The sequence below is a fragment of the Tursiops truncatus genome, chromosome 18, assembly GCF_011762595.2.
Source record: "Tursiops truncatus isolate mTurTru1 chromosome 18, mTurTru1.mat.Y, whole genome shotgun sequence".
Classification (NCBI taxonomy): Eukaryota; Metazoa; Chordata; class Mammalia; order Artiodactyla; family Delphinidae; genus Tursiops; species Tursiops truncatus.
In genome coordinates this window covers 11,502,800-11,527,138 of record NC_047051.1, presented here as the reverse complement: position 1 = coordinate 11,527,138, position 24,339 = coordinate 11,502,800, and the positions used below count along the sequence as shown (strand labels likewise).

The 24,339-nt window shown below is 37.2% G+C and overlaps 1 protein-coding gene across 7 annotated transcripts in view; it reads right to left on the bottom strand.

Moving 5' to 3' along the window:
- Positions 1-24,339, bottom strand: part of NBEA (neurobeachin) — a 623,898-nt gene that overhangs the window by 41,445 nt on the left and 558,114 nt on the right. For all 7 annotated transcript variants that reach the window (XM_033843595.2, XM_073795053.1, XM_019936759.3 and 4 more), the window contains one exon: positions 14,694-14,846. In XM_033843595.2, the coding sequence (XP_033699486.1) occupies positions 14,694-14,846 (153 nt within the window). The remainder of the gene's footprint in view (positions 1-14,693; positions 14,847-24,339) is intronic.

Sequence of the window (24,339 nt, the reverse complement as noted above, 5' to 3'; positions counted from 1 at the left end):
TTCATACTAAAACTAAACAGAATTTCTATACTCTGTATCTCATTGGTCTTGACATAATAGTTTGGACTAGAACACAGGAAAAGGGACTAAAATACAAAAGAGATGTTGGTTAAAATTCTATACTGATTAAGTCTATCATATCGGTTTGGTCAATCTGTATAAATGAGAAGTTGGTAATTATTCAGTAATGTTTTCAGTGCATGGTACAATAAACGAGAGGATGAAAAAAATGAATAAATGGAAGTTCATTACAGAGTTGCTATTGCCCAAGTCTGTTCACTGGAATTCAAAATAGTAGTGAAATCAGAAATATTATTTAAGGGAAGATCTTACCAACATAATCACATAATCAGCTCAGCAGCAACCATTTCAGATCAATCTTATAGACACCACTAGACATATTTGGAAAGAAAGGGTCAATGAAATGTATTCCATTCGAATAAAAGAGTTACTGAACTAAACGCCTAATGCAATGATGAGGGTTGGAAGGAATGATCATCTTTCACTAACAGGAGTTTTAAAACATTTATTTATTATCTCCAACCACTAACTTTCATTTTCCTCTGCCATGGGCAATGCGTATAATTTGTTTAATGTTTCTCCTTTTGTTTACATGTGTTTTTATAAAACACTACTCATGTAATGTATTCCTGTGTTATGTATTTTTGATTTATAAAAATGGAATAGGGTTACAGATTTCATTTTGTTTCTTACTTTCTTCACTTAGCCTTGCTTTTTAGGATCTACCTCTGTATAGGTAGTCTACTGCTTCCAGTGGCTGCTCAGAACTCCTGCAGTAATGAGCACTAGACTGCCTCTAACTCGCCATGACACCATGCTGAGATGAATGTCCTCTTTTGCATCCCTGTTTGGCTCTTTGTGAGAATTTCTTTGGGGCATATAATCTGGAGTAGGACTGATACGTCCCTACATTAGATGTGCATAAACTGAGTCTGAGTCATCAGTGCAGACTGGCTGCCCCTGTCTCTCCTCCCTCCAGCAGTGCCTGAAAGTTTCTACATGGCCACATCTCCATTGACAACTGGTATTATCCCAGCGTTTAATATTAGCCTGTTTAACAGATACAAAACAATATCCCATTGTTGTTCTAATATGTTTTCCTCTGATTACTGAGGAATTTGACAGCTTTTTTATATGCTTGTTGGCCATGTGGGTTTCCTCTTCAGTATACTTCCTGTTCAGGTTCTTTGTCCATTCTTTTCTGGAGGTTCCTGTCTTTTATGTTGTTACTTTGCAGAAGTTCTTTATATATTTTAGATAGTTGTTCCTTGGTTTTAAACATTGCAAATGCATTCTCCCAAATGTCCCATGTCTGTTAAATTTATCCATGTCACTCTTGGTTGAAGAGAAATTCTTAATTTTGAGATAATCAAAAATTTTTTTGTTACGTTTATGATTTTTGGATTTTGGTTTAAAATAACAAAGGTAACTTTCTGTATTTTGATGTGTCAGCTTTATATTTATGGTTTTACTTTTCATATACTGGTCCTTATCTAGAATCCACTTTCACTCATATGTGGTATTAGATAGAGATCCAGTATAATTTTTGTTAATATAGTAAGTCAGTTTTTCTAATACCATCTATTAAACAAACACACCTTTCCTGAGTGATGTGTGCTGTCATCTTTAGTGTGTGAGTATATGTTTGAAACAAAGATATAAAATTGCTATTGTTTACAGATAATATAATAATCTACCTAGAAAAAGCAATACAATCCTTCCTCCCTTCTTTCATTCATTCATTCATTCCTTCCTTCCCTCCTCCCCTCTTCCCTTCCTCCCTTCTGCTTTCTTTCTCTATCTACCTACCTACCTACCTTCTTATCTATCATCTATCTAGATATGTGTGTGTGTCTCCAGATCTTTGCACCTTTTATTTCTATTGTTATCTTTATTTCTTATATATCTTAATATCTGGTAGATTTATTCCTTTGAGAGTCAACTCAGCTATTTGTGGACCTTTATTCTTCCCTATAACTTTTATAAGTGTATAGATACATCAAAATAATCTTGATTGGGATTCCAATAAATTTATAGATTAATTTGGGAAAATTGATATTAGGTTTTCCCATCTAAGGTCTCAGAATTTTCTATGTACCATATTAGATTTAAAAATTAATATTTTCACTGTAAAGGACATGGGTATTCTTGGTTAATTCCCAGGCAGTTCATAAGTTTTGATGCAACTATAATATTTTAAAAATTATATTTTAAACCCCATTATTAATGATGTAGAAAAATGCTACTGATTTTTATAAGTTGATTGTGTTCCTGGCAACTCTTACTAGTTAACTTCTTTATTTTTCTTATATAATTGTTCTCAACCTTGAGAACTATATTAAACAACAGTGGTGACATGACATGGAACATCACTGTCTTTTTCCTGATCTTAAAAGGGTCAAGACACACACACACACACACACACACACACACACACACACACACACACACACACCCCATGTATTTAACAAACGGTTGCGTTGTTAGATAGCATTTTATTTACAGTTTTTGTATTTATATCCATACTTGAAATGGCTTTATTTCTTTTTTCCTTTACTTCCCTACTCTGGAATCAAGATCACAGTAGCCTCATAAAATCAGCTGGATGGTTATTATGTTTCCTGGAATAATTTGCATAAGAAATTAATTCCTTACCTCTTGAAAATCTGGTAGAATTCACCTGTAAAATAATAGGGCCTTGGATATTTTGGGGGCTGGGAAGGTTTACTACTTAAATTTCTTTAAGGCTTATAAGTCTTCTGGTGTCAATTTTGATGTTTTATATTTTTCTAGATATTTATCCACTTCATCTCAGTTTTAAAACTTATTAGCTCATGGCTATCTATAATAATCTTTAATTAAATTAAAAAAATTCTATGTCTACAGTTACCCTATTCTATTCTGTATGTTAGGTAGCAGGGTGAATCAACAAACAAACAAACAATCAAAAAATAATTTTGCCTCAGGTTTTTTTGGGGGGGGTTATAAAATTAAATGACAAAGGAACAATAAGGTAGTGGATTAAACAGATAGTCTTACAGAGACTGTCTTGCTAGTCACTGCAGAAAACAAAGAAAATCCAGTTATAACATATAAAAGCTAAATCTGGTTCTAAATCAAATGCATATCTAAGAATTGAATTTTAGATTTCACATAATTAAAGCATAAAGACCTATCTAAAGCTGAAACTTGACACTGAGACTTAACTGTATTCTAAACAGTATTAATCTGTTAGTAAATGCATCCTATCTGCTTATTTGTTCTTTTTAGAACTATGTTTTCATGCACAAACCTATTCTGGACTTTGAAACAAGATTTTATTGCAAACACTCACAACTGAAGAATAGAAAGAAATACTTGATTACTAAGCTATGAGGGTTATAATGGTCTTAATAGCTTGCTTTACCCTCTCCTTGCATACCTAAAAGCAGAAGCAATTGCTTTAAGCCTAGATAAACCAATTCCCAATCCATAATTCTACCCTGGGGATCTGGGAGGAAGGAAATAAAGAGTGAGATTTAAACCAGAAAGGATATCTCTTAGATGAATAATAGTTACCTAGTATCTAATTTCAATATTGTCCCATGGGTATTAGAACGTAGAGAATTCTTTCTCTAACGGGTTTAGGACAAAGCAGCTCAGAAACTTATGAAAAAGGGAACTAGGCTAGTGGAATGAACTGTGAGGAGAGAATTTTGTTTTCTCCAGAATTCTTCTATTTAAGAATACTGCATTTCTCTCTCTCCTTCTAGACCATACCAAGAACATTTCCAAGCCCTTTCTCTTGTTGCCTCAAAAATCTGCTTCTGATATTGAAAAAATTCTCCAAAGAGAGTTGCATATATTCCAGTGGACAATTAGAAAATCACATTGCTATTTCTTCTGTAGTGTCTATACTGGCTTCTCTTCACGATTAAATTGAAATTATAGCTATTACCCAGTGAAAGATTTAATTATTTTAAATAAAGGTAACATAGTTGTTTTAAATGTTTATTTTGGGGGGCTTACATTATTCTCTTATTGATTGCTTCCTGGGTGTATAATACAGTGGATTACTTTCCATTCCCACTAGCACCATCCTAATCTTAGCTCTCATTGCTCTCCACGTGGGCTATTGCAATAGACTTTGACCTCTTCCTCTACTCGGGGGCTTGCACCCTGCTGGTGGAACAGACTTTTGAAACCATCATGCTCTTACTGTCATCCTCGATTTCAAATCTTCCAAGGTTCCTCCTAGCATAACACATTCAGTGTAAACTTTACTTGATCCCTAAGGACTTTCAAACCTTGATCTGACCCTCCTCCATGATTTCTTTGGGCTTCTAGAAACAAATTCTTGGCTCCAGCAGCACAGTTTACAGCCCCGGCACATTAGTAGCTGGTATGACCTCTGAACCTTTGTTGCTCCTTTCACCATAACATGAAAGCATTTCATCCTCCTGCTTCCTCTTCATGTCCCAGCCATCCTCACTCAAGCACAATGTCTGTTTCCTGAGTTCTCCAGCTCAGAGTCTATGAAGTCTCCTATGAATTTCTATGACACTTACCATCAGTACCCTCCTGTTTAATGTAGTAAATAATGTATACAAATTTACTTGTGAAAACAATTTGCATATAAATTGTAAACTGCTAGACAAAGGGAATGGGGTTATTACCAATTAGCACTTAATTGTTTCAAACATGCCATACCATATTCTCAATTAGCATCCAAGCGTCTGGGACTTAGGGACTATACCTAATGCTTCTTTTACATTTCCTATAGTTCCTAACTCAGCATTAAATGATAAATATTTAATAAATATTTATTGGCTGATTATTTAAGCAATGGGAAAGATGTGTTGGTCACAAGAAGGAAGAAAAGAAATGTCAGGAAGTGAGAGTGGGGTGGGAAATTCATTCATTCATTCATTCATTCAACAAACATTGACTGACCATCTGCTATGTGCCAAACACTATTCTAGACCCTAGGATCACAGCAGTGAATACGTGAAACCAAAATCCCTGTCAGAAAGTTTACATTGTAGTGGGGAGAGACTAGTAATTAGTAATTAGTAAGAGAGTATGTCTGAAGGTGATAAATGCTAAGGAAAGGAGAAAGACAGGAAAGAAAGTTAAGAGGTATGTATGGATGGGGAGGGGATTGCTAATTTAGACGAGGAAGTGAGAGAAGGCTTCCTTGAGTTTGTGACAATTAAGGACTACAATGAGGAAGTAAACTGTAAGGACATCTGAGGGAAGATGATCTCAAACAGAGGGGTCAGTCATTCGTTTGTTCATTCGTTCATCATTCATTCATTCAATATGGAGCACCTCCTATGTGCCAGGAATTATTCTAGGCCCCAGGGATACTGTGAGAAACAAGACAAAATCTCTGATCTCCAGGAACACATCCCACTGAAATGCAAATAATCAAGGTGAATACAGCCTAAACTCTCTCCAGGCCCAAATTACTGACCACCTACCACATGTCAGATGCTAGCCTTGGAGGATATACACATGAATAAGTATGCCACATCCTCAAAAAGATCACAGTTTGGTGGAAGATAAACATGTTGACTTGGGCTTTTCCTGCTGCTTGAATTTCTGCTAAAACTCTAATACGATGATATTAGAGTTATTCCCCACCCCATTCTTTTTCCAGAAGAATTACTTCTTCTAGAAAGTAATCCATCTCTGCTGCTCTAGCCATCACCACTCAGCACACTTGGCCCCCACCCTTCCTTTTACCTGGCTCTGTAGGACTAGAGAAATCTAAGGGAAAAAGGTCACTACTAGGAAGTTGCAGAGGGAAACTGTTGTCTGTAACTTGAAAATACATCCAGAATTGATTAATTTCTTACTACCTTCACTGCCACCATGCTGGTCCAAGCCACCGTCATCTCTCACAATACCTCCTGACAGACGTGCCTGATGCTACCCTGTGCCTCAACAGTTCATTCCCATCACTGCAGCCCGAGTGATCCTTTCACAGCACAGCAAAATCGTAGAACCCGTCTGCTTAAAGCACTGCAACAACTCTTGATTTCATGAGTAAAAATGCAAAGTTTCAACGGCCTTCAAGGCCATATGTGATTTGCATCTGTTACCACTCAGTTCTCTCCTCCTACTGTGCGCTCCGTGTTTATCCTACCCCAGCCCACTGGCTTCCTTGCCAAGCACAGCCCTGCCACAGGGCCTTGGCCCGATAGTTCCCTTTGCCTTCACTCCTCTTTTGCCAAGACAGGAAGAGTCTCTGGGTCACTGTCTCACGTCCTTCAGGTCTTAGTTCAAGTCTCACCATCGCAGTGAGGGGATCCTGACCATCCACCCCTGTATTTCTGATCCCCTTGCTTTGCACTTCTTTTTTCCACAGTACTGATCACCTGCTAACGTTCTAGATATTTTACTTATTAATTTCCGTTGATTGTCTGTCTCTCTTTGATCAAAAGTAAGCTCCATGAGGGCTGAGATCTTTGTCTGTTGCTTCACTGGTATAGTCCCAACACATAAAATAGCGCCTGCAATGCTCGATAATGATCTGTTGGCTGAGCGTTGACTGAGGCTGTATGTTTATTCATGCGGGTTCCTAACTGAAGTGTGAGCTCCAGCTCCTGCGTGGCTCACGCTTGTGTCTCCAGAGCCTAGAGCGGTCTGAAGACAGTAACAGGCCCTCAATGATGGGGGTAAATGAAGGGATTTCTCTGCTTTACTCTAGCCTTATTTAGAGTAGGATTCATGGCCAACTCTTTGTGTTTTCTATAATACCTTACTCAGAACTGGCTCTCAATAAAGGTTTATGCAATGAGCAAATCCCCAGTTTCAGAGATAAGGGAGACTGTGAAGCTCCAAGAGATAAGGACGTCTTATCCATCCAGTGTCCCGGCCAACAGGTGGCAGGGCAGGCACCCACATACAAGACATCTCTTGCAGTATATATACTTTTTCCATCTCAATATTTTAAGAGGCTGCCAAAGACTTCCAAAAATTCTTATGTTATGCTGTTTGTTTAAACTTCGTTTTTGAGCAAGGTATTTTTTCAGTACAATATACCCTAAATGCACATTTTTACCTATCACAAAAGAGACTTTTTCCTTAAAAAGTGAGAATCTAATAAAGGATGTAATACAGTCAAAGCAAAACCACACCCCACTGTGCTCTCTGCCTCAGCGTGCTGCGTCCCGCCCTGCAGACAGAACGGTCTGTGCCTGGTCCCACGGCACCAGGAACATGCCGGGTGGAGGGCTGGAGAGATTAGTAGTGCACATCCGAGACAGGCCTTTTTCTGAAACAAATTTTTAAAAAGGGCAGATTATGATTGATGAACCCAGCATTAAGGTAATGCTATCAGACATACTTTCTATTTCTGCCCTTCGTGAGGAGGTCAGATTGTAATCACGTTAGAACTGAACACAGTGCTTTATTAATGTTTCATGACTGAGTCGGTCGCAATCAGCCTAGCTTCGTGTGGATAAATTAAACCAGTTCTTGATGTATGAACTCAAGGCATTGAGAATTTATTGAAATGTCTACTACAAGTGTCTCTATCACCTTTCCAGGTTTGCTAATGAAACCAAATTTTGAATTTCACAGTTCTTCAGTGAAACACAAACCTTGTCACCATATTTACAAAATACAAACAACTCTAACCAATTATATATATTGTTGTGTATAAATAAAAAAAACAACGGACTAAAAGAAGTACATCATTAAAAGTTCAAAGTATTGTTTCATTTTAAAAAATAAGAAAAGTTAATGAGGTTGTCAGCACATAAAGGCGTCTACAAATACATCAAATGCCTTTTTAATTGCTGGCATGGGATAATGAAGCTGATCATTTATAATCAATGATACCATCCCTTTTTATAACATTATTTTTGTCTTCTTTGCCTTGAATTTCTTAATGACAGCTTGAGAGAAGAAGGAGGGAATGCTCCTTTGTACGGATACAGAATACTAATCCACACAAGAGCCGAAGGCTTTTTTACCACTGTGAATGTCATTTCTTTGGGCTATATGACATTTTCATTTTATACTTTAGGCTCATTACAAAGAACTCCATCAAATAACTGAAGATAATCCCAGTCCAAATTATAAATATACTAGAGTGCATTTTCTCTAAACCCATTCCATTTCATGAGCACTAAATCCTGTATGAGCTACCCAGCCAATATAAAGTTAGAAACTTTCAATGCTACAAAATAATAATAAAAGGTGGATGTTGTATTCATGGAATTTATGGAAAGCTTATGAAAATTGAAAGACTTCTATATTTTATATTATCACCCAGTTAATTATAGAAATATTCATCAAGTAAATATTTCTTCAGCAAAAAAAGAAGATAGGTAGATAATTGGTTACATTTTCCAGTTTTAACACAGATGGCTGACCTTATTTCTTCATAACATCAGTATGCTCATTTCCCATCAGTATGACGGGAAAATGGACCAGAGGTTGGAGCAAAGGAAACCATACATAGGGTGCTGTGAAGGAAAACTTCAAGTTAAAGAAAAGTACAGGAGACACTGAGACAGGAGAGCAGCTGTAGACACACGCGGCTACATTTTGTAACGTGACTTTTGATAGCTCTGATGCTTTAACACTCTTCCCAGAGGTAACACCTTGGGTCTGCCCTTTAGCTCAATTCTGATGCACCAAGAATGGCAGCTATAGACATAGAATCTTTTGATACACGTGGTAGCTTTCCCTTTCTATTCTGTAGAGTCCCTTCAAGGAAAACCTAGGGAAAGAAGACAAAGAATAACCACTTCTCAAGCCACCTGTTACGTGCTGGCTAGGCACTTGCTACATAGGGCCAGTTTAACCTGTCATTGCTTCCTGGTGTCCCAGGAAACCAAGACTGGGGCAGTTTGATTTTCCCAAATAAGCGGAATTTTGTGTAAAACCTTTCATTCCATGGAGTAAAGGTTTAGTTCACAAATCTTACCAAATTCATAATGCCTATAAGATACCAAGAATTTGGTTTTGAATAGAGAAAAAAAGTGCCTTGCTTCTTTCATTTCTTCATGAAGCCAAGTTGGAACTTACTACTTACAATAAAAATGTACCATTCATTTCTGAAAATGTTTCATGACATTTTCAGAAATGCACAAGTGTTTATCTCTCATACTTTAGTTATAAAAACTTATTCTTTTGAACAGATGAAAGCAAATCTTTGAGGAACAGTTACTTCACCATATCATATGCAATCCTTATAGTTCCTAGTACACTGAACACAAAGGTCGATGAATATGTGTTTACAGTGATACTAAATAGTGAGCTTTATTTTGAAGAAGCACTGTATTCTGACTTAAAGTTTGCTCAGCAGTGCTTCAGCTCTTAGAAAGACAAAATATAAGAGATAAGAGGTGCATAGACAGAAGTCAGTTCTTGAACTGGTAATGTTAGGACCAGGAGTAAATTATTTATTATATTATATTTATGTGCAATAGAAGTACTCTGAGCAACTATAAATATACAAAAAATAATTTATTACTCAAAATCTGCCTTTGTGTATTTTATTCTCTCTTAAAATAAGAGGGAAAAATCTATTTTAGAGTTTAAATTGTTTTTACAGTGTTATTATCCTTTCTCAGGCTGTATCTTTCAATGAATAATCTGCTAATTCTCTTAAAACCCAAATGATATGAGACCATTTTGTGAGAATCAGGTATTTCTAAGGAAAAGGGATTTCTAAAAACTCTTATGTGGTGATCGCATGAATAATAAGACAGGCCAGAGTGTCACTGATTAAATCTGAATCATAAGTCTGAGTCAAATTAGGTGTTTGGAGGTCATCCATGCTTAGATACAGATAGTTTGCAAATAACACACAGGTTGTATTTCAAAGTGCTTTCTAATTTGGTGTTTGGAACATATATTGCAGTAGAAACAGTATTAGTCTAATCTGGATTGATTCTCAAGTCGATCTATAAAGCCATATTTTGTTTAAAATATAGGTGAACTTTTAAAGTCTGTAAATGGGTATAGGGAACATGACATTCAGAGTGCCAACTTGTGATGCCAGGCACGGTGAGGAAGAAAAGGCACTTGGGTCCAGACCTGGGGTCAGTCACTTTGCCTTTCTGCGTCTCAGTCTGCTTATTCAAATAAAGGTCTGCTCCGGGTCTCAAATCCTGTGTGTGACTATAAAGCTTAACATGTAAAATAATGCCATTTCCTCCATTTTGTAGAGTTGGAAGATAGCCTTCTTCCAACACCCGATGGGTGGTGGGACTTGGGACTTCCTCAGCTCTAAAACCGAGCTTTTACTGGCTGGGAAAGGAAGTCTTATGGGGTGAGGACTTTGGGGATAAAGAGTTAGAAACAGGATCACAGAAAGTCAGGTCTGCTGAGCTGCTGAGGCTGGAACATGCTGCTGGTTTGGGGTCAATTCCCTCTTATCTCTGTCTTTTCTTCTGCTGGCCCCAAGGTACTTGCTGCTAGTTAGAAGACATGTTTCCTTCCCTCCTTCTTTCCCTCTCCCTCTCCACAGCTCCTCAAGTCACTACTCACTCGAGCCTGGAGACGGTGGGTTGGAACACTCCACTCTGATAAGTAGGTGATCTTTGACAAAGTAACTTACCTCACTGAGTTTCAGTATAATTCTCATTTCAGAAGACTTTTTGAGGATTAAAAGAATATTGCACCTGAAGCTCTAGCACAGTATTTGACAAATAATAAACAGTCAATAGATGGCATAGGTTATAAGCACTACTGCCATTATTTTATCTTGGTCAGCCGTCATATTGGGATGACTCAGGACCACCACTGGGATACGGGGTACGGTGACTAAGATTAGGGTATCCAACCTCCTGTGCAGCAGTTGTCAGCTGTAAGTCTTGGAATGAGGAAAGCAGAGAAAAAACTTGTAAGCAACTACACCCTGGAAGAAAGGAGAGTGTCCTAGCCCCATCATGTAGCTCTTTATACGTAAAAAGAGGTATAAACTGGGTGCTGTCTAGAGTAACATTCCACTTACTAAGGGAGGGTTTTGTCACTTCATGTTTGAGTGCCAACTCCCAGATCTGGAATTGATCTAACAACGGCCAATGAAACCTGAGGTAGAAGACAGTCACTCTCCTCCAAAGCTATAAAGTTTACACTTCCCCTAGGGCCTCTGTTAGCACTCGACTGACTCTTGTTTATCATAAGGCCTTGATAAGTCTGACTGTCTGATTTTGTAGACTAGAGATTATAAGAAAAATTCGAATCACTATGGCCATTAAAGGAAAGTGTGATGATAGCAACAATCTAAAGAAGAAAATAGAAAAAGAATAGATATGGAATTATATCACTTCACAGAATAATGGGTACTTACGATAATAAAGAGAAGTTTCATCCTTTGTATGAGAGGGTAGAAAACCAAATAGTAATACGTTTTAGAACAACAACCACAACAGGGTTCAAAAAAGTTCTCACTTAGCTATAAAAATCTAGAAACTTAATTTATTTGGTAAGTTTATTTAGCTGGACTGCATTAGTACCCAACATACTAGATGAATGAAGCAGTGATTTTTCTGCAGGTTTAGTCAAGACTGTACGGTCCTGCTCGTCCAGTTTATATCAGTAATAACTATCTGATCATTTCTCAGGCATAATAATCATCTTTCCCTACATTAAAAAAGTTCTGTGCATGACGCTGACCTGGGGATTTGTGTTTAGAAACACAACTGCTTTTTCTTTTTCAATTAGGCATATCATTAATAAAATTACTAATTCTGGGGCGTTTAAACTTTTTCACTAATGAGGAACACAGAAGTTGTATCTATAATGAATCATTACCTGATGTTTATTAAAATATATCTAAAAATGTTTTAGCATCCAATAAACATGGGAAGAGATTCTCAACATCATCAGTCACCAGGGAAATGCAAATTAAAATTGTAATGAGATATTACTTCACATCCACAATAATGGCTATAATAAAAAAAAACAGACAGTAACAAGTGTTGGTGAAGATGTGGAGGAACTGGAACAGTCATACATTGCTATCGGGAATGTAAGATACACAGTCACTTTGCAAAAGAGTTAATTTCTTAAAAAGCTAGATATAAATTTACTACATGACTCAGAAATTCTATCACTAGGTATATACCCCAAAGCAAGGAAAACACATGTCCATATAGAGACTTCTATGTGAACATTCACAGTAGAATTATTCATAACACCCAAAAAGTGGAAACAACTCAAAAGTTCATCAACTGATGAATGGATAAACAAAATGTGGTATATCCATACAGTGGACTATCATTATGTAAAAAGAGGAACAAAAACTGATATACGCTACAACATGGATGAATCTCAAAAACTATGCTAAGTGAAAGACATCAAACACAAAAGAACACATATTGTATGGGTCTATTTAAGAAAAATGTCCTGAAGAGGCAAACCTATGGAGAGAGAAGGCAGACTAATGATTGTCTGGGGCTGGAGGTGGGCACAGGATAATTCTGGGGCAAAAGAAATGTTCTAAAATTAGATTTTGGTGATGGTCACACAACTCTGTAAATTTGCTAAAAATAATTAAAATTGTACAAGTGAATTTTATCACAAATAATGATTTTTTAAAAACACTCATAAGGTAGTCCCACTTTACAGATGAGAAATATGAGAACCAGAGATGCTCCATAATTTACTCAGGGCAATGAAGCTAGTAAATGGCAAAGCTCAGATTCAAGAGCCAGGAAACTTTTAAACCCCAAGTATTCTTTCCAATAAAACCACCTGGCATTTATTAATTGTTAGCAGCCACATAAAAACCTGTGTTTAATCAGAGCAAGAGAAAATTTGGTCCAACAATTTTTGCTACTTTGCCTGCCTGAGTGAAGGATTCATTTCGTTACACTAGTTTGGACCTAACTAGACAACATGCTAAAATCATTAAGATTATTACCCCATGTGATTCATTCAATCATTCATAACAGCAAATATCTGGTGACTAACTACTCTTGCAGGCACAGTTCTTGGCTCTAGAAATATACAGTGAAATGATGTGACTGAGAGACACATCTCAGACACAACTCAGTATGTAGTGGGTTCCAGGGTTGAGCTTGTGGATCTGGTATCCTTACACTGATATCATAGTCAGTATTCAAGTATGTAAGGGTATTGTGGTAATAATAAACAACCAGTTCTAAAAATAAGTATAGACTTTAGAAGTAGGCATCACTAAAGTATAAATCCTTCACATTAAAAAGATAAATTGAAGAGATAATCTGTTGTTAAAGAAGATGGTGTGAGATTACGCCATATACCTGAAAGTGCCAATTTCCAGATCGAGAAGTGAGAGAAATCCTATATAAAATTTACGTACTACATGATATTACCTCAGGGGGAGACTAGATTACAGATTATCTATACGGTAACTTTAAACATAGGTCTACTGTCTCAGTACCAGCTTTCTAAAATAAAGTGTATTAAAAGTAAAATATTTCTTGGAGACAGAAAAATAGCTCTAAAATTGAAGGGAGCATGTGACTGACAGTGACAAAAAGAGACATAAAATCAGGGGTAGAAGAAGGAACCACATATTGTATGATCCTGTTTATGCGAAATAAACAGGATAGGCAAATCTTTAGAGACAGAAAGTAGATTAGTGGTTGCCTAGGGCTGGTTGGGGGAATGGGGCAAATGGGCAGGGGGAGATGCTAAAGGGTATTGGGTTTCTTAATGGGGTAATGAAAATGTTCATAAGTGACTGTGGTGATGGTTGCACAACTCTGTGAATAGACTAAAACCCACTGATTTTTTTTCCTTTACTTTAAATGGTTGACTTGTATGGTATGGGAATTGTATCTGTGTGATATATGTGAATTATACAGCTCTTACTAAAGAAGAGACTGAGGGATATGTGAGGTCCACTGCAATATGTGGACCTTATTTGGATTCTAATTCAAATAAATAAGCTGTCAAAATGAAATAAAACATATTTATGGGACAGCTGGAAAAACTGGGAGTGAAACAGGGTTAAAAACATATTTGGGGTCATAGGCTTTATTGATATAATTCCTCAATTGGCCAAGAACAATAGTACACTAGAGACGTTTGGTAAAGTGGTTCATTTCCATATACCGTAAGCCCATTGAGATTAGAATCTCCTTAAATATGGATAAAATATATTAAGATCTATAAAATAACCACATGCAAACATTCTATTTACACATTTTCTATTTGAACACCCAGACATCTGTCATACAGATTCAAAAAGTAATGACATTTTCTATCTAAGAATGTTTACAAGATGGGTGTTCTCTTAGTCAAGTATATTACATTTTAAGGTATGTTTCACAGCTTATAATTTCCTACATACAAATATGTTCTAAATGTATATTATTTTGTTTTGAGTATTTTGAGTGAATAAAGAGTGCAGATTTAGCCAATAGACAAAAATAAGGAATGGGCATCAATTTCGACCATTTTAGAATACATTAGTCAACAGATGCTCATCTGATTGTCTTCTCCTAAGGGAGCAAATATAACTGAATTACCATTCCTTTATTAGTCCTCATGAAAGGAAAATCTACTCTACAATAAAGAACTGCTGTCAAAACACAACAGTAAAATGCTTTCTTTCTCAAAAATTTAGCCTTGTATTTATAGATGTTAAAAGACAATTTGTTAGTAGCTGAAAACTAAACTACAGAATATATTTTACTTCCTTGTGACTGCTCAAGCAAAAACAAAATCGCTCTTACCATCCTGTTGATCCGTACAAAGTCTTCAGGTTTTTTTGCCCAAGGGGGAAGATCAACATCATTTACCACCACTTCATCTTCTCTGACTCCAAGATTATATCCATTACTGTTGACGAACATCTCCGGTAGGTAATAGAACTCTGGAATTAGTTCCTGCCAGGAATAAAAATGTAGCATATTAAACCATTTTAAAAATCAGTTGAATGAAAGTATTAATTTATAACAACTGTAAACAGAATTAATTTCTTTACTTAAATTCAATATTTTATTACTTAGTTCCATTCTTTATTTAATTTTCTTTAGATAGGAGTCTAGGAAAAGAAGGCAAACATTTTTCTTGAACAATATGCTTGATAATTTATGTTTATAAGATTTTCAATCTTATCTTGCCACAAATTAGTTAAGAGAAATGGGTTACAGAATCAACAATATTCCCAATAGTATTAGTGAACAAATATATAAGGCTATACCTACAAGTCTGTGCTGTTCAACAAACTTTTCCAAATGCTATTAATAAAATATCCAAATTCAAAAAAGGTGTTGCCAGTATTGGTTAAAAATCATGTAATGTCTTCTACTTTTCTTTTTGACTCCACTGGCAATTACAATACATGATTTTTATGAAGAGACTCATTGTTTTGTTTTATAATTTGGCAAAATAAATTGTTTTTATACCTATCACTAAATACAATAAGAGATGATATGCAACATAATAAGTTTACATATTTAATGCATGCCACTTGAATACTAAGTTCTTAACTTGAATGCAAAGATAACTTGTGTTACTTGTATGTAAGTATGGCATTAACAACTGGGTTCAAGGCAAACTTGTGTTTGATGCACATCTAATATGTGGTTTATGTAACTTTAGAATAAATATGATACAGGAATGAATTGATTTTATGATCTTAGAAGTTTTAATTTGTTGCCCTTTTTAAAAAAAACACAACAAATTGAGGAAATGAAAACAAAAAACACAGTAGTTTTATGTTTACCATCAATACTATGAAAAATACTGATCTTTTCAAATATCAAGATGAGGGTTAAATTAACTTTATTTGTGAAAAGCATAAGAACATTTGTTTGTGTAACATGTCTGACATGGATGGCATAGTACCCGAAATTTGAATCTCACTTTGGAATACATAGTGATAAACAGAAAAGCTAAAAAATAAACAATCATGCCCACCAAAAAAATAAAACACCAGACACTGAGGTCTTCAAATAAACTGGATTCTTCAGCCCAAGAAAAGCATACACAAAAGTGTTCCCTTTATCAAATTACCAATGGCATTTTTCATAGAAATAGAACAAAACATTTTACAGTTTGTATGGAAACACAAAAGACCATGAATAGCCAAAGCAATCTGGAGGAAGAAAAACAGAGCTGGAGGAATCAGGCTCCCTGACTTCAGAATATACTACAAAGCTACAGTAATCAAGACAGTATGGTACTGGCACAAAAACAGAAATATAGATCAATGGAACAGGAGAGAAAGCCCAGAGATAAACCCATGCACCTATGGTCAACTAATCTATGAAAAGGAGGTAAGAATATATAATGGAGAAAAGACAGCCTCTTCAATAAGTGGTGATGGGAAAACTGGGCAGCTACATGTAAAAGAATGAAATTAGAACACTCCCTAACACCATATACAAAAATAAACTCAAAATGGATTAAAGACCTAAATGTAAGGCCAGACACTATAAAACTCTTAGAGGAAAGCATAGGTAGAACACTCTTTGACATAAATTGCAGCAAGATCTTTTTTGACCCACCTCCTAGAGTAATGAAAAAAACCCAGAAAACAAATGGGACCTAATTAAACTTAAAAGCTTTTGCACAGCAAAGGGAACCATAAACAAGATGAAAAGACAACCCTTAGAATGGGAGAAAATATTTGCATATGAAGCAACTGACAAAGGATTAATCTCCAAAATAGTAAAAACAGCTCATGCAGCTCAATTTCAATAAAACAAACAACCCAATCCAAAAATGGGCAGAAGACCTAAACAGACATTTTTCCAAAGAAGACATACAGATGGCCAACAAACGCATGAAAAGACGCTCAACATCACTAATCATTAGAGAAATGCAAATCAAAACTACAATGAGGTATCACCTCACACAGGTCAGAATGGCTATCATCAAAAAATCTACAGAGAATAAATGCTGGAGAGGGTGGAGAAAAGGCAACCCTCTTGAACTGTTGGTGGGAATGTAAATTGATACAGCCACTATGGAGAACAGTATGGAGGGTGCTTAAAAAACTAAAAATACCATATGACCCAGCAATCCCACTACTGGGCATATACCCAGAGAAAACTGTAATTCAAAAAGACACATGCATCCCAATGTTCACTGCAGCACTATTTACAACAGCCAGGACATGGAAGCAACCTAAATGTCCATCAACAGGTGAATGGATAAAGAAGATGTGGCACATATGTACAATGGAATATTACTCAGCCATAAAAAGGAGTGAAACTGGGTAATTGGTAGAGACGTGGATGGACCTAGAGAGTGTCATACAGAATGAAGTAAGTCAGAAAGAGAAAAACAAATAACACATATATGTGGAATCTAGCAAAACGGAATAGATGATCTTATTTGCAAAGCAGAAATAGAGACAAAGATGTAGAGAACCAATGTATGGATACCCAGGGGGAAAGGGCGGGGGGTGGGAGGAATTGGGAGATTGGGATTGACATAAATACACTATTGATATTATGCATAAAATAGAGAACAAATGGGGAACTCTACTTAATGCACTGTGGTGACCTAAATGGGAAGGAAGTCCAAAAGAGAGGGGATGTATGTATATGTATAGCTGATTCATTTTGCTGTACAGTAGAAACTAACACAACATTGTAAAGCAACTATACTCCAATAAAAATTAATTTTAAAAAAGTGTTCTCTTTATGGCTTCTCCTGCTAAAACCAACATTTATCTGCTATAGCATAAGTGTTTATCTTAGCAATCCTCTGTGAGAATTTGATCATTATCCGTTCTTATGATAACAAATGTGAACCATAGAAAAATATAATCATGTTTATTTTCTCCAGCATTATGGGAGTTTGAACAGATTTGTGTAAATGAATTTTCTGGATAAGCAGAGCTTAGTTTTTTAAGAATCATAACTTTTCTTCTATTTAAACCATTTAAATAGAAATCGCTCTAAAACCCATTATATAATTCCCTGATATTTATTTATTCATGTAGTAAAGTTTGAGTACCAGGCATTGTGATGGGTACTAAGAAAACAAATAATGAACAATCATGGCCTTACCTTTAAGTAATTCATAGTCTGGTCTATGGGGAAAACGTATAAACAGATGGTTATAATGCACAACAATAATAGCTGTGAAAGTATAAAAAAGCAAAAGGGAGCAGAGAGGACAGAGCAGGGAACTCTGGGCAAGTCAGAAAAGACTTCACTGGAGATCAGACATTGAGTTCAACCATCACAAGATAAAGGTGGGGAAAGGGGCAGGGGGACTGGCAGAGAGTATTATCAAGGAGTGGTACGAACCGGGTATGGGTGGAGTGTAGGATATATTGGGGGACAGATCAAGATGGGACGGAATGAGATGGTGGGAGGTGTATGGAGTCAGATGACAAAGGAAGTTTTATGCCAATCTAAGCTCTTTGGATTTTGTCTTATTGGCAATAATTTAAAAAAAAAAGAGCTATTGACATGATTACGTTTATTTTAAAGCAAGGCATTTGGTGTCAAAGTAAAGAATGAACTGGAGAGGGGAGAGACTAGGAATATGTGTGGGTGGGGAGGGGGAGAGGGGGAACCAGCAGCAGCAAGGAGAACGGGAGGGAAGAGGGACGGGAAGCTGCGGCTGTGTTGAGTAAGGGGACATATTGTGGGACTGTACCAGGGAGGACCATCTGCAACACACGTGAGGATGAGTAAACAAAGATGTGGACCCGGGGATGTAAAAAGGAGAGGGAATTAGATGGCTCATACGGAGAGGCAAATATATATTAATAATAAACTACGTACAAGACATCAAGGGCACAAGGAACTGTGGGAAAGGAGAACTACAGTGAAATTAATATGTTAATGTAATTTTTCAGTGACTTGAATGTGAGGGGGCAATTAAGAAGGGGCTAAAAGAAAAACTAATAGGTAAACAAACATTCTTATTTGCAGATAATGATACAGCTTAGGTGGTGGATAAACCAGGGGCTAAAGGGTGTTTCAGCAACATCTATCAGCAATGACTATCATGACATTGACTTCTGGGCTGGGCAAGCATGACAGTGTATATACCATGTTGCACTGAGGGGCCAATTTGGTAAAGGTGTGTGGTCACTGATTAGAAGGTAGAAGTAAAGTATCATTGCTATTCTCATTTATTTGTACTCAATCAGAAATGTGTAACTGTTACAGACTGAATATTCTATTCCTCCAAAATTCAAATGTTGAAACCCTATCCTCTAATGTGATGATTTAGGAGGTAGGGTGTTTGGAAGGTAATTAGGATTAGATGAGGTCATGAGGGTGGATCCCTAGTGAACAGATTAGTGTCCTGGTGAGAGTCCTGAGAGAGCTTGCTTCCTCTCTTTGCCATGTGAGGACATACAAGAACACGTCCTTCTGTGAGCCAGGAGGCAGGCTCTCACAAGACACAGAACCTATGTGGGCACCTTGATCTTGGACTTCCAGCCTCCAGAACTGTGAGGAACCCATTTCTGTCGTTTATAAGCTACCTAGTTTATGGTAAAACACAGTAGCCTGAGCTGACCAAGACAATAACCACACAATTTTCTTTTGATCTTGTTCTCATTGCTTGGGAAAATGTGGGAAATTAGTATAAGATGTAGAGAAGATAAAGCACATTGCTATTTGCACATTATCCATTTTCTATATGACAATGAGTATCAATAGCATCCCAAATGGTCCAAAATGGGGAGAGGAATGCAAGTTCATGCAGTTGCTCCATGGAGAGGGTGATTTATGTGTAATAAGCTCACGTAAGTCAGGGATTTCCCAGCTGTCTTTTGTCAGTTATTTGTGTCCATGTTCTATCTCTAGAACTAGCCTATGTAAGCTTCCTTGAGGACTGAGAGGGATATACATCCACATGGATATAGCAACATGGATTTATTTTTCATTTAGACAGCCCAAAGAGTTTCGGTTTATCTTCAAGTGTCTTGGTGCTCTAATGTTTTTCATATATATTGTTTCCCATTCTTTCCTGTGGTATAGGGGCATATAAAATACGTGGTTATTATTAACCTACTTGCCACTGTAATACTATTTCACTGAATGTCATTAAATTAGACTCGCAAAGGCATAAGAAGCCTAGGATTTTATATTAATAACAGTTTGGGCAAAGCAGACTTTGAGCCTAATTTTGTAGGTTTATATTTTGCTAAATTCCCCACAGCTCTTGGTGCTATACTTTGTATGCAGCAGGTACTCATTAAATATTAAACTATTGAAGATATGAGATAAAATCATTTTAATATAACTAGAAATCTTCTGGGGACTATGGAGATGGTTGCAAGAATGCTTCAAGATAGGAAAAGCGCCAATAAAGTACTTTATTAAATAAAAGAAAAAGGATGCACCCAGAAATAAAATTTGTACCTTTCGAGAGGAAACTTTTGCAGCTTAAAAAATGTTATCTTGCTTATTCTAGTTTTGTTAGAAGGTTCAAAGGTGTAAAAGAGTTCAATTTAAATTTAGAAAAAGTTGGTTTTAACGTTGCCAGCATAATTGTACCCAAACTGAAGAAGTGAAGGAAGCAAGTCCTTTTCATTTTAACTTAAGCGCTCCAGAAAGAAGGGGCTGAAAGCCTGCTACCACCAAGGAGAACAAAGCGAGGCTGAGGAACCTCTCCTCTGAGGGTTATTTAGAACAGCGGGACGGGGGTGGGGACCTTGAAGGCTTGAATCACAGCCAATCATGAAAAAGTAGGATTACCAGGGCCTTCGGGATGATCCTAAGTGAGACATTTTCTCCACTCTGGTCCTCATCTGGCCGACCAGAATGTGGTCATAAATTAGGGTGTTAGCTAAGATGTTGGTGTAAGCCGCTGGAGGTCTGACGTTTGACGGGAAGAAGAAACTCCCCCAGATTTACTCTAATAATATTTTTTTGTTTTTTTAGGATGCAGATAAAAAAAAAACACATTTTAAAGCAATATGAAGAAATTCCTGAAGTACAGCATATTTGCAAAGCCCCTCGAAGCTTCAAAAGACTAGAGCTGTAAGTGACTAAAGCAGTCTGAACCCTGAAGTCTTGAGCTGGGGAAGTTTAAGTTTTTTGGGTTTTTTTGTTTTTGTTTTTTTTTTTCCTTGAAGGGGAAGGAAAAGAGAGTAAAATCACAGAAAGTCTAGGGAGAAGTTGCTGAAACAGCAGAGTGGGTGCAAGTTTTTATGCCTTAATTTTATTGCTTTAAAATCTTGTTTCAAATGGCATTTTAAATTTAAAGTTAGTATGTAAATATAGGGCATTCATATATAATTAATATTCACATTTATATTACTTAAAAGATTTGCTTATTCTAAAAAATTTAATGAGTTAAGAGAGTTTCACCTCTGAGATTCAAATGTTATGTACAAGAAGATGACAATTACTGTATCTGGGCTCCAAGACAAGGAAACAGCTGAAATGTCATATCTGGCCATTCAATCTTAAAACAGCAGGAATTACTTATTTGTATCTCACTGTGTCATGACACTGTTCTAAGTACTTTACATCTTTTTCTTAATCTTCACAAAAGCTTCCTAAGGTATGTATCCTCATTCTTCCAGAAATCCCATCAATAAGGGATCTCACTTGCTCACCATTCAGTGGTAAGAATGGTGCCTGACATATAAAAAAGGTACTCAATACGTATTTGTGGAATGAAAAATGAACAGATCATTACTATATATGTATCATATCCTGAACTTCAGGCATGGAATAGTGGTAAAAGGTTTTCAAACAGTATTAGTTAAAGCAGAGTTACCGCAGGGCTACCAGTTAGTCCTAGTGAAGGGGGAGGCTGTCAGGCTGGCAGTTCTGGGACTATCCCTTCTACCGGGGAAGGGCAGCTTCCTATGCATTGGAATCAAATGGTTCTGAGTTGAAATACAGACTTCTCACCAGCTTGGGCAAGTTTCTTAAACTTTAAGAAAAAAACAGTTTCTTGATATGCAAAATTGTGATGATGACAGCAACTAAATCACAGTGTGGATGTGAGGATTAAATGGGGGTAATGTGTGTGAAACAACGCATTTCATAGCTTTATGCAAAATACTTTTTGAAGTTATTATTTACTCTATCAACAGAGTTTACTCAGTATCAAATATATCCCATAATCAGTAAAAAAAAAAAAAAAAAAAAAAGCTCTGTCACTTTGGATATTTGTGTTTGAATGAATACCTATGTAAACACTTCAGACAATTTAAGTGTTTTTTATCAAACATATGGACTAGCTTACATGCTACCTAGGCTAATCAGATATATTTTTATAAGTTTTTTGCACTTCAGACTTTGGTTTCTCCAAATGCACAGTCAGACTGAACTGGATGTATAAACCAAACTGAAACTTACAATTTTTTAAAATTAGTAACTTACAGAGTTTTCTCAACGATCCCCGTAATAGCCCCTCTCATCCTGCGTGCTGTCTGGCATTTCCACTTCACTGCTCCTCCCATAGAGAGGTGGAGTCTATTTCCCTTCTCTCTGAATATGGGCTGGCTTAGTTCAACACCCAGAATGTGACAAAACGACATTTCAGGGCTTGCAGAGATGCCTAAGTCTTAAGAGGCTTGGCAGCCTCCATGGTTGTTCCCTTAGAAGTCACCATCACATGAAACTGTGTGGCTGCCTTGCTGGAAAGATCGTGTGGACAGACAGACAGGCCTGGACAGTCCCCGACCGCTCCATCAGCTCCATCAGACGAGGCGCAAAACATGGGAGTGAAGCCATCTTGCTTCTCTGACCCGGCCAAGCCCCTCCAGCTGTCACTGGAGCACAGAGGTGAGTGGTCGCCTCTGAGCCTTAAGTCCCATTGCATGATTGTCAACAAATAATACTTGATGCTGTTTTAAGATGAGGTTTGGGTGATTTGTTACCCAGTGATAGATAACTGAAACAGAAATTAATGCCTGGGAGTGGAGTCCTGAAGTAATAAAAACTTAAAACACGTGGCCTTGGCTTTGGGACAGGGCAGTAGGCAGAGGCTGGAAGGATGGTGAGGACACTGCTGGTGGAAGATCAGTAAGGACGTTGCTATTGGAAGCAGGAGGAAATCAATGCGTGATACGTAGTGTGGGATAAACTAAGAAGACTAGTTCCTGCAATCATTTCAAAGACAGAAAACGTACCGAATGAACTTGTGCTTCTGGTTATAGATATTTCCAGGCAGAATGCTGAAAGTGACCACTGGTTTCTTTCAAAGGTATATGGATAAGGTATTATGAGCTAAGGAAGAAACTGCTCAGAGTTAAAGCAGTATTTAGAGAGACATAGGGGCCTAGGACAATCTTGTCAGATTCTCAAAATTAAAAAAGGTTCAGACAAAGATCAGTTCTAAGGTGCTGTAAGTAAAATATGGCCATAGGGAAAAGGGTGCCTGTAAAACCTTTTATAAGTGCTCGGAAAAATTTAAGATAGAGGTTTGCAGACTCACTCGGCCACACGAAGGGATTCCAAGAATCTTATGAGCATTATAAAGGGCATCCTAATCACAGCCTGAAGTAGGGAGGATCCTGTCTTGAAAGAACTTGTGAGAAAGAGTTTTTTCTGACAGTGAACTATATTTTGATACATAGAAAATCCACAAATTTTTTAAGTTGCTGCACCAACTTGGGCAAAGGAGGCCTTGGCCCCAACTTTCTATGATCAGGAAGCATATGGAGAAAGCTACTCAATGACTGCTATGTACCTTCCACACTCCCCCATTTTTGAACAGAATGTCTGTTGATGTTTACCTGTTCCTGTCTTACCACTGGGAGCTGAATTATACGTGGGACAGATAACTTATCTTTTTGGCTTCCAGGTCTCCAAATTAGGAATTTCTGTACCTCATCTCTATGTGGACTTGATATAGATCATGAGCTCCTAGATTTTGAGCCTGATACAATAGTGGGATGAGACTGTGGGGAACAAGTTGAATATATTTTGCTTGTAGGAGGAAGGTGAATTGTGACTGGGGAGAGGACTTCAGTAGATTGTTTTCAAAGATGGCCAGAACAATCCCCCTGACCCCCATGTCCATCTGAAATGTGATTTTGCTGCTCATCTCATGGGGAAGTGGAGTCCACTTCTCCTCCCCCTTAACTTGGGCTGGTCCTGTGACTTGCTTGACCAAAAGAATGCTGTGGAGGTAGGTAACACTATGTGACTTCCAAGCTTAGACGCTAAGTAGCTTTGCAGTTCCCATTTTTTTATCCTCTTGGTAGGCAGACACCATGAAAAACATTGTGATGATCTTCCCAGACACAAAGAGAGAGAGGGCCAGCCAGTCCCCAGATGTTCCAGCCATCCTTGCTAAGGGACCAGACATGTGAATGAAGTCATCTTGAATCTTTCAGACCCAGAGAGGCCACCCGCTTGGACCTGACATGGATAAGAGACAAGTACCTGATGAGCCCCATTCTGATTGCAGAACTCTGAGAAAATAAATGGCTGT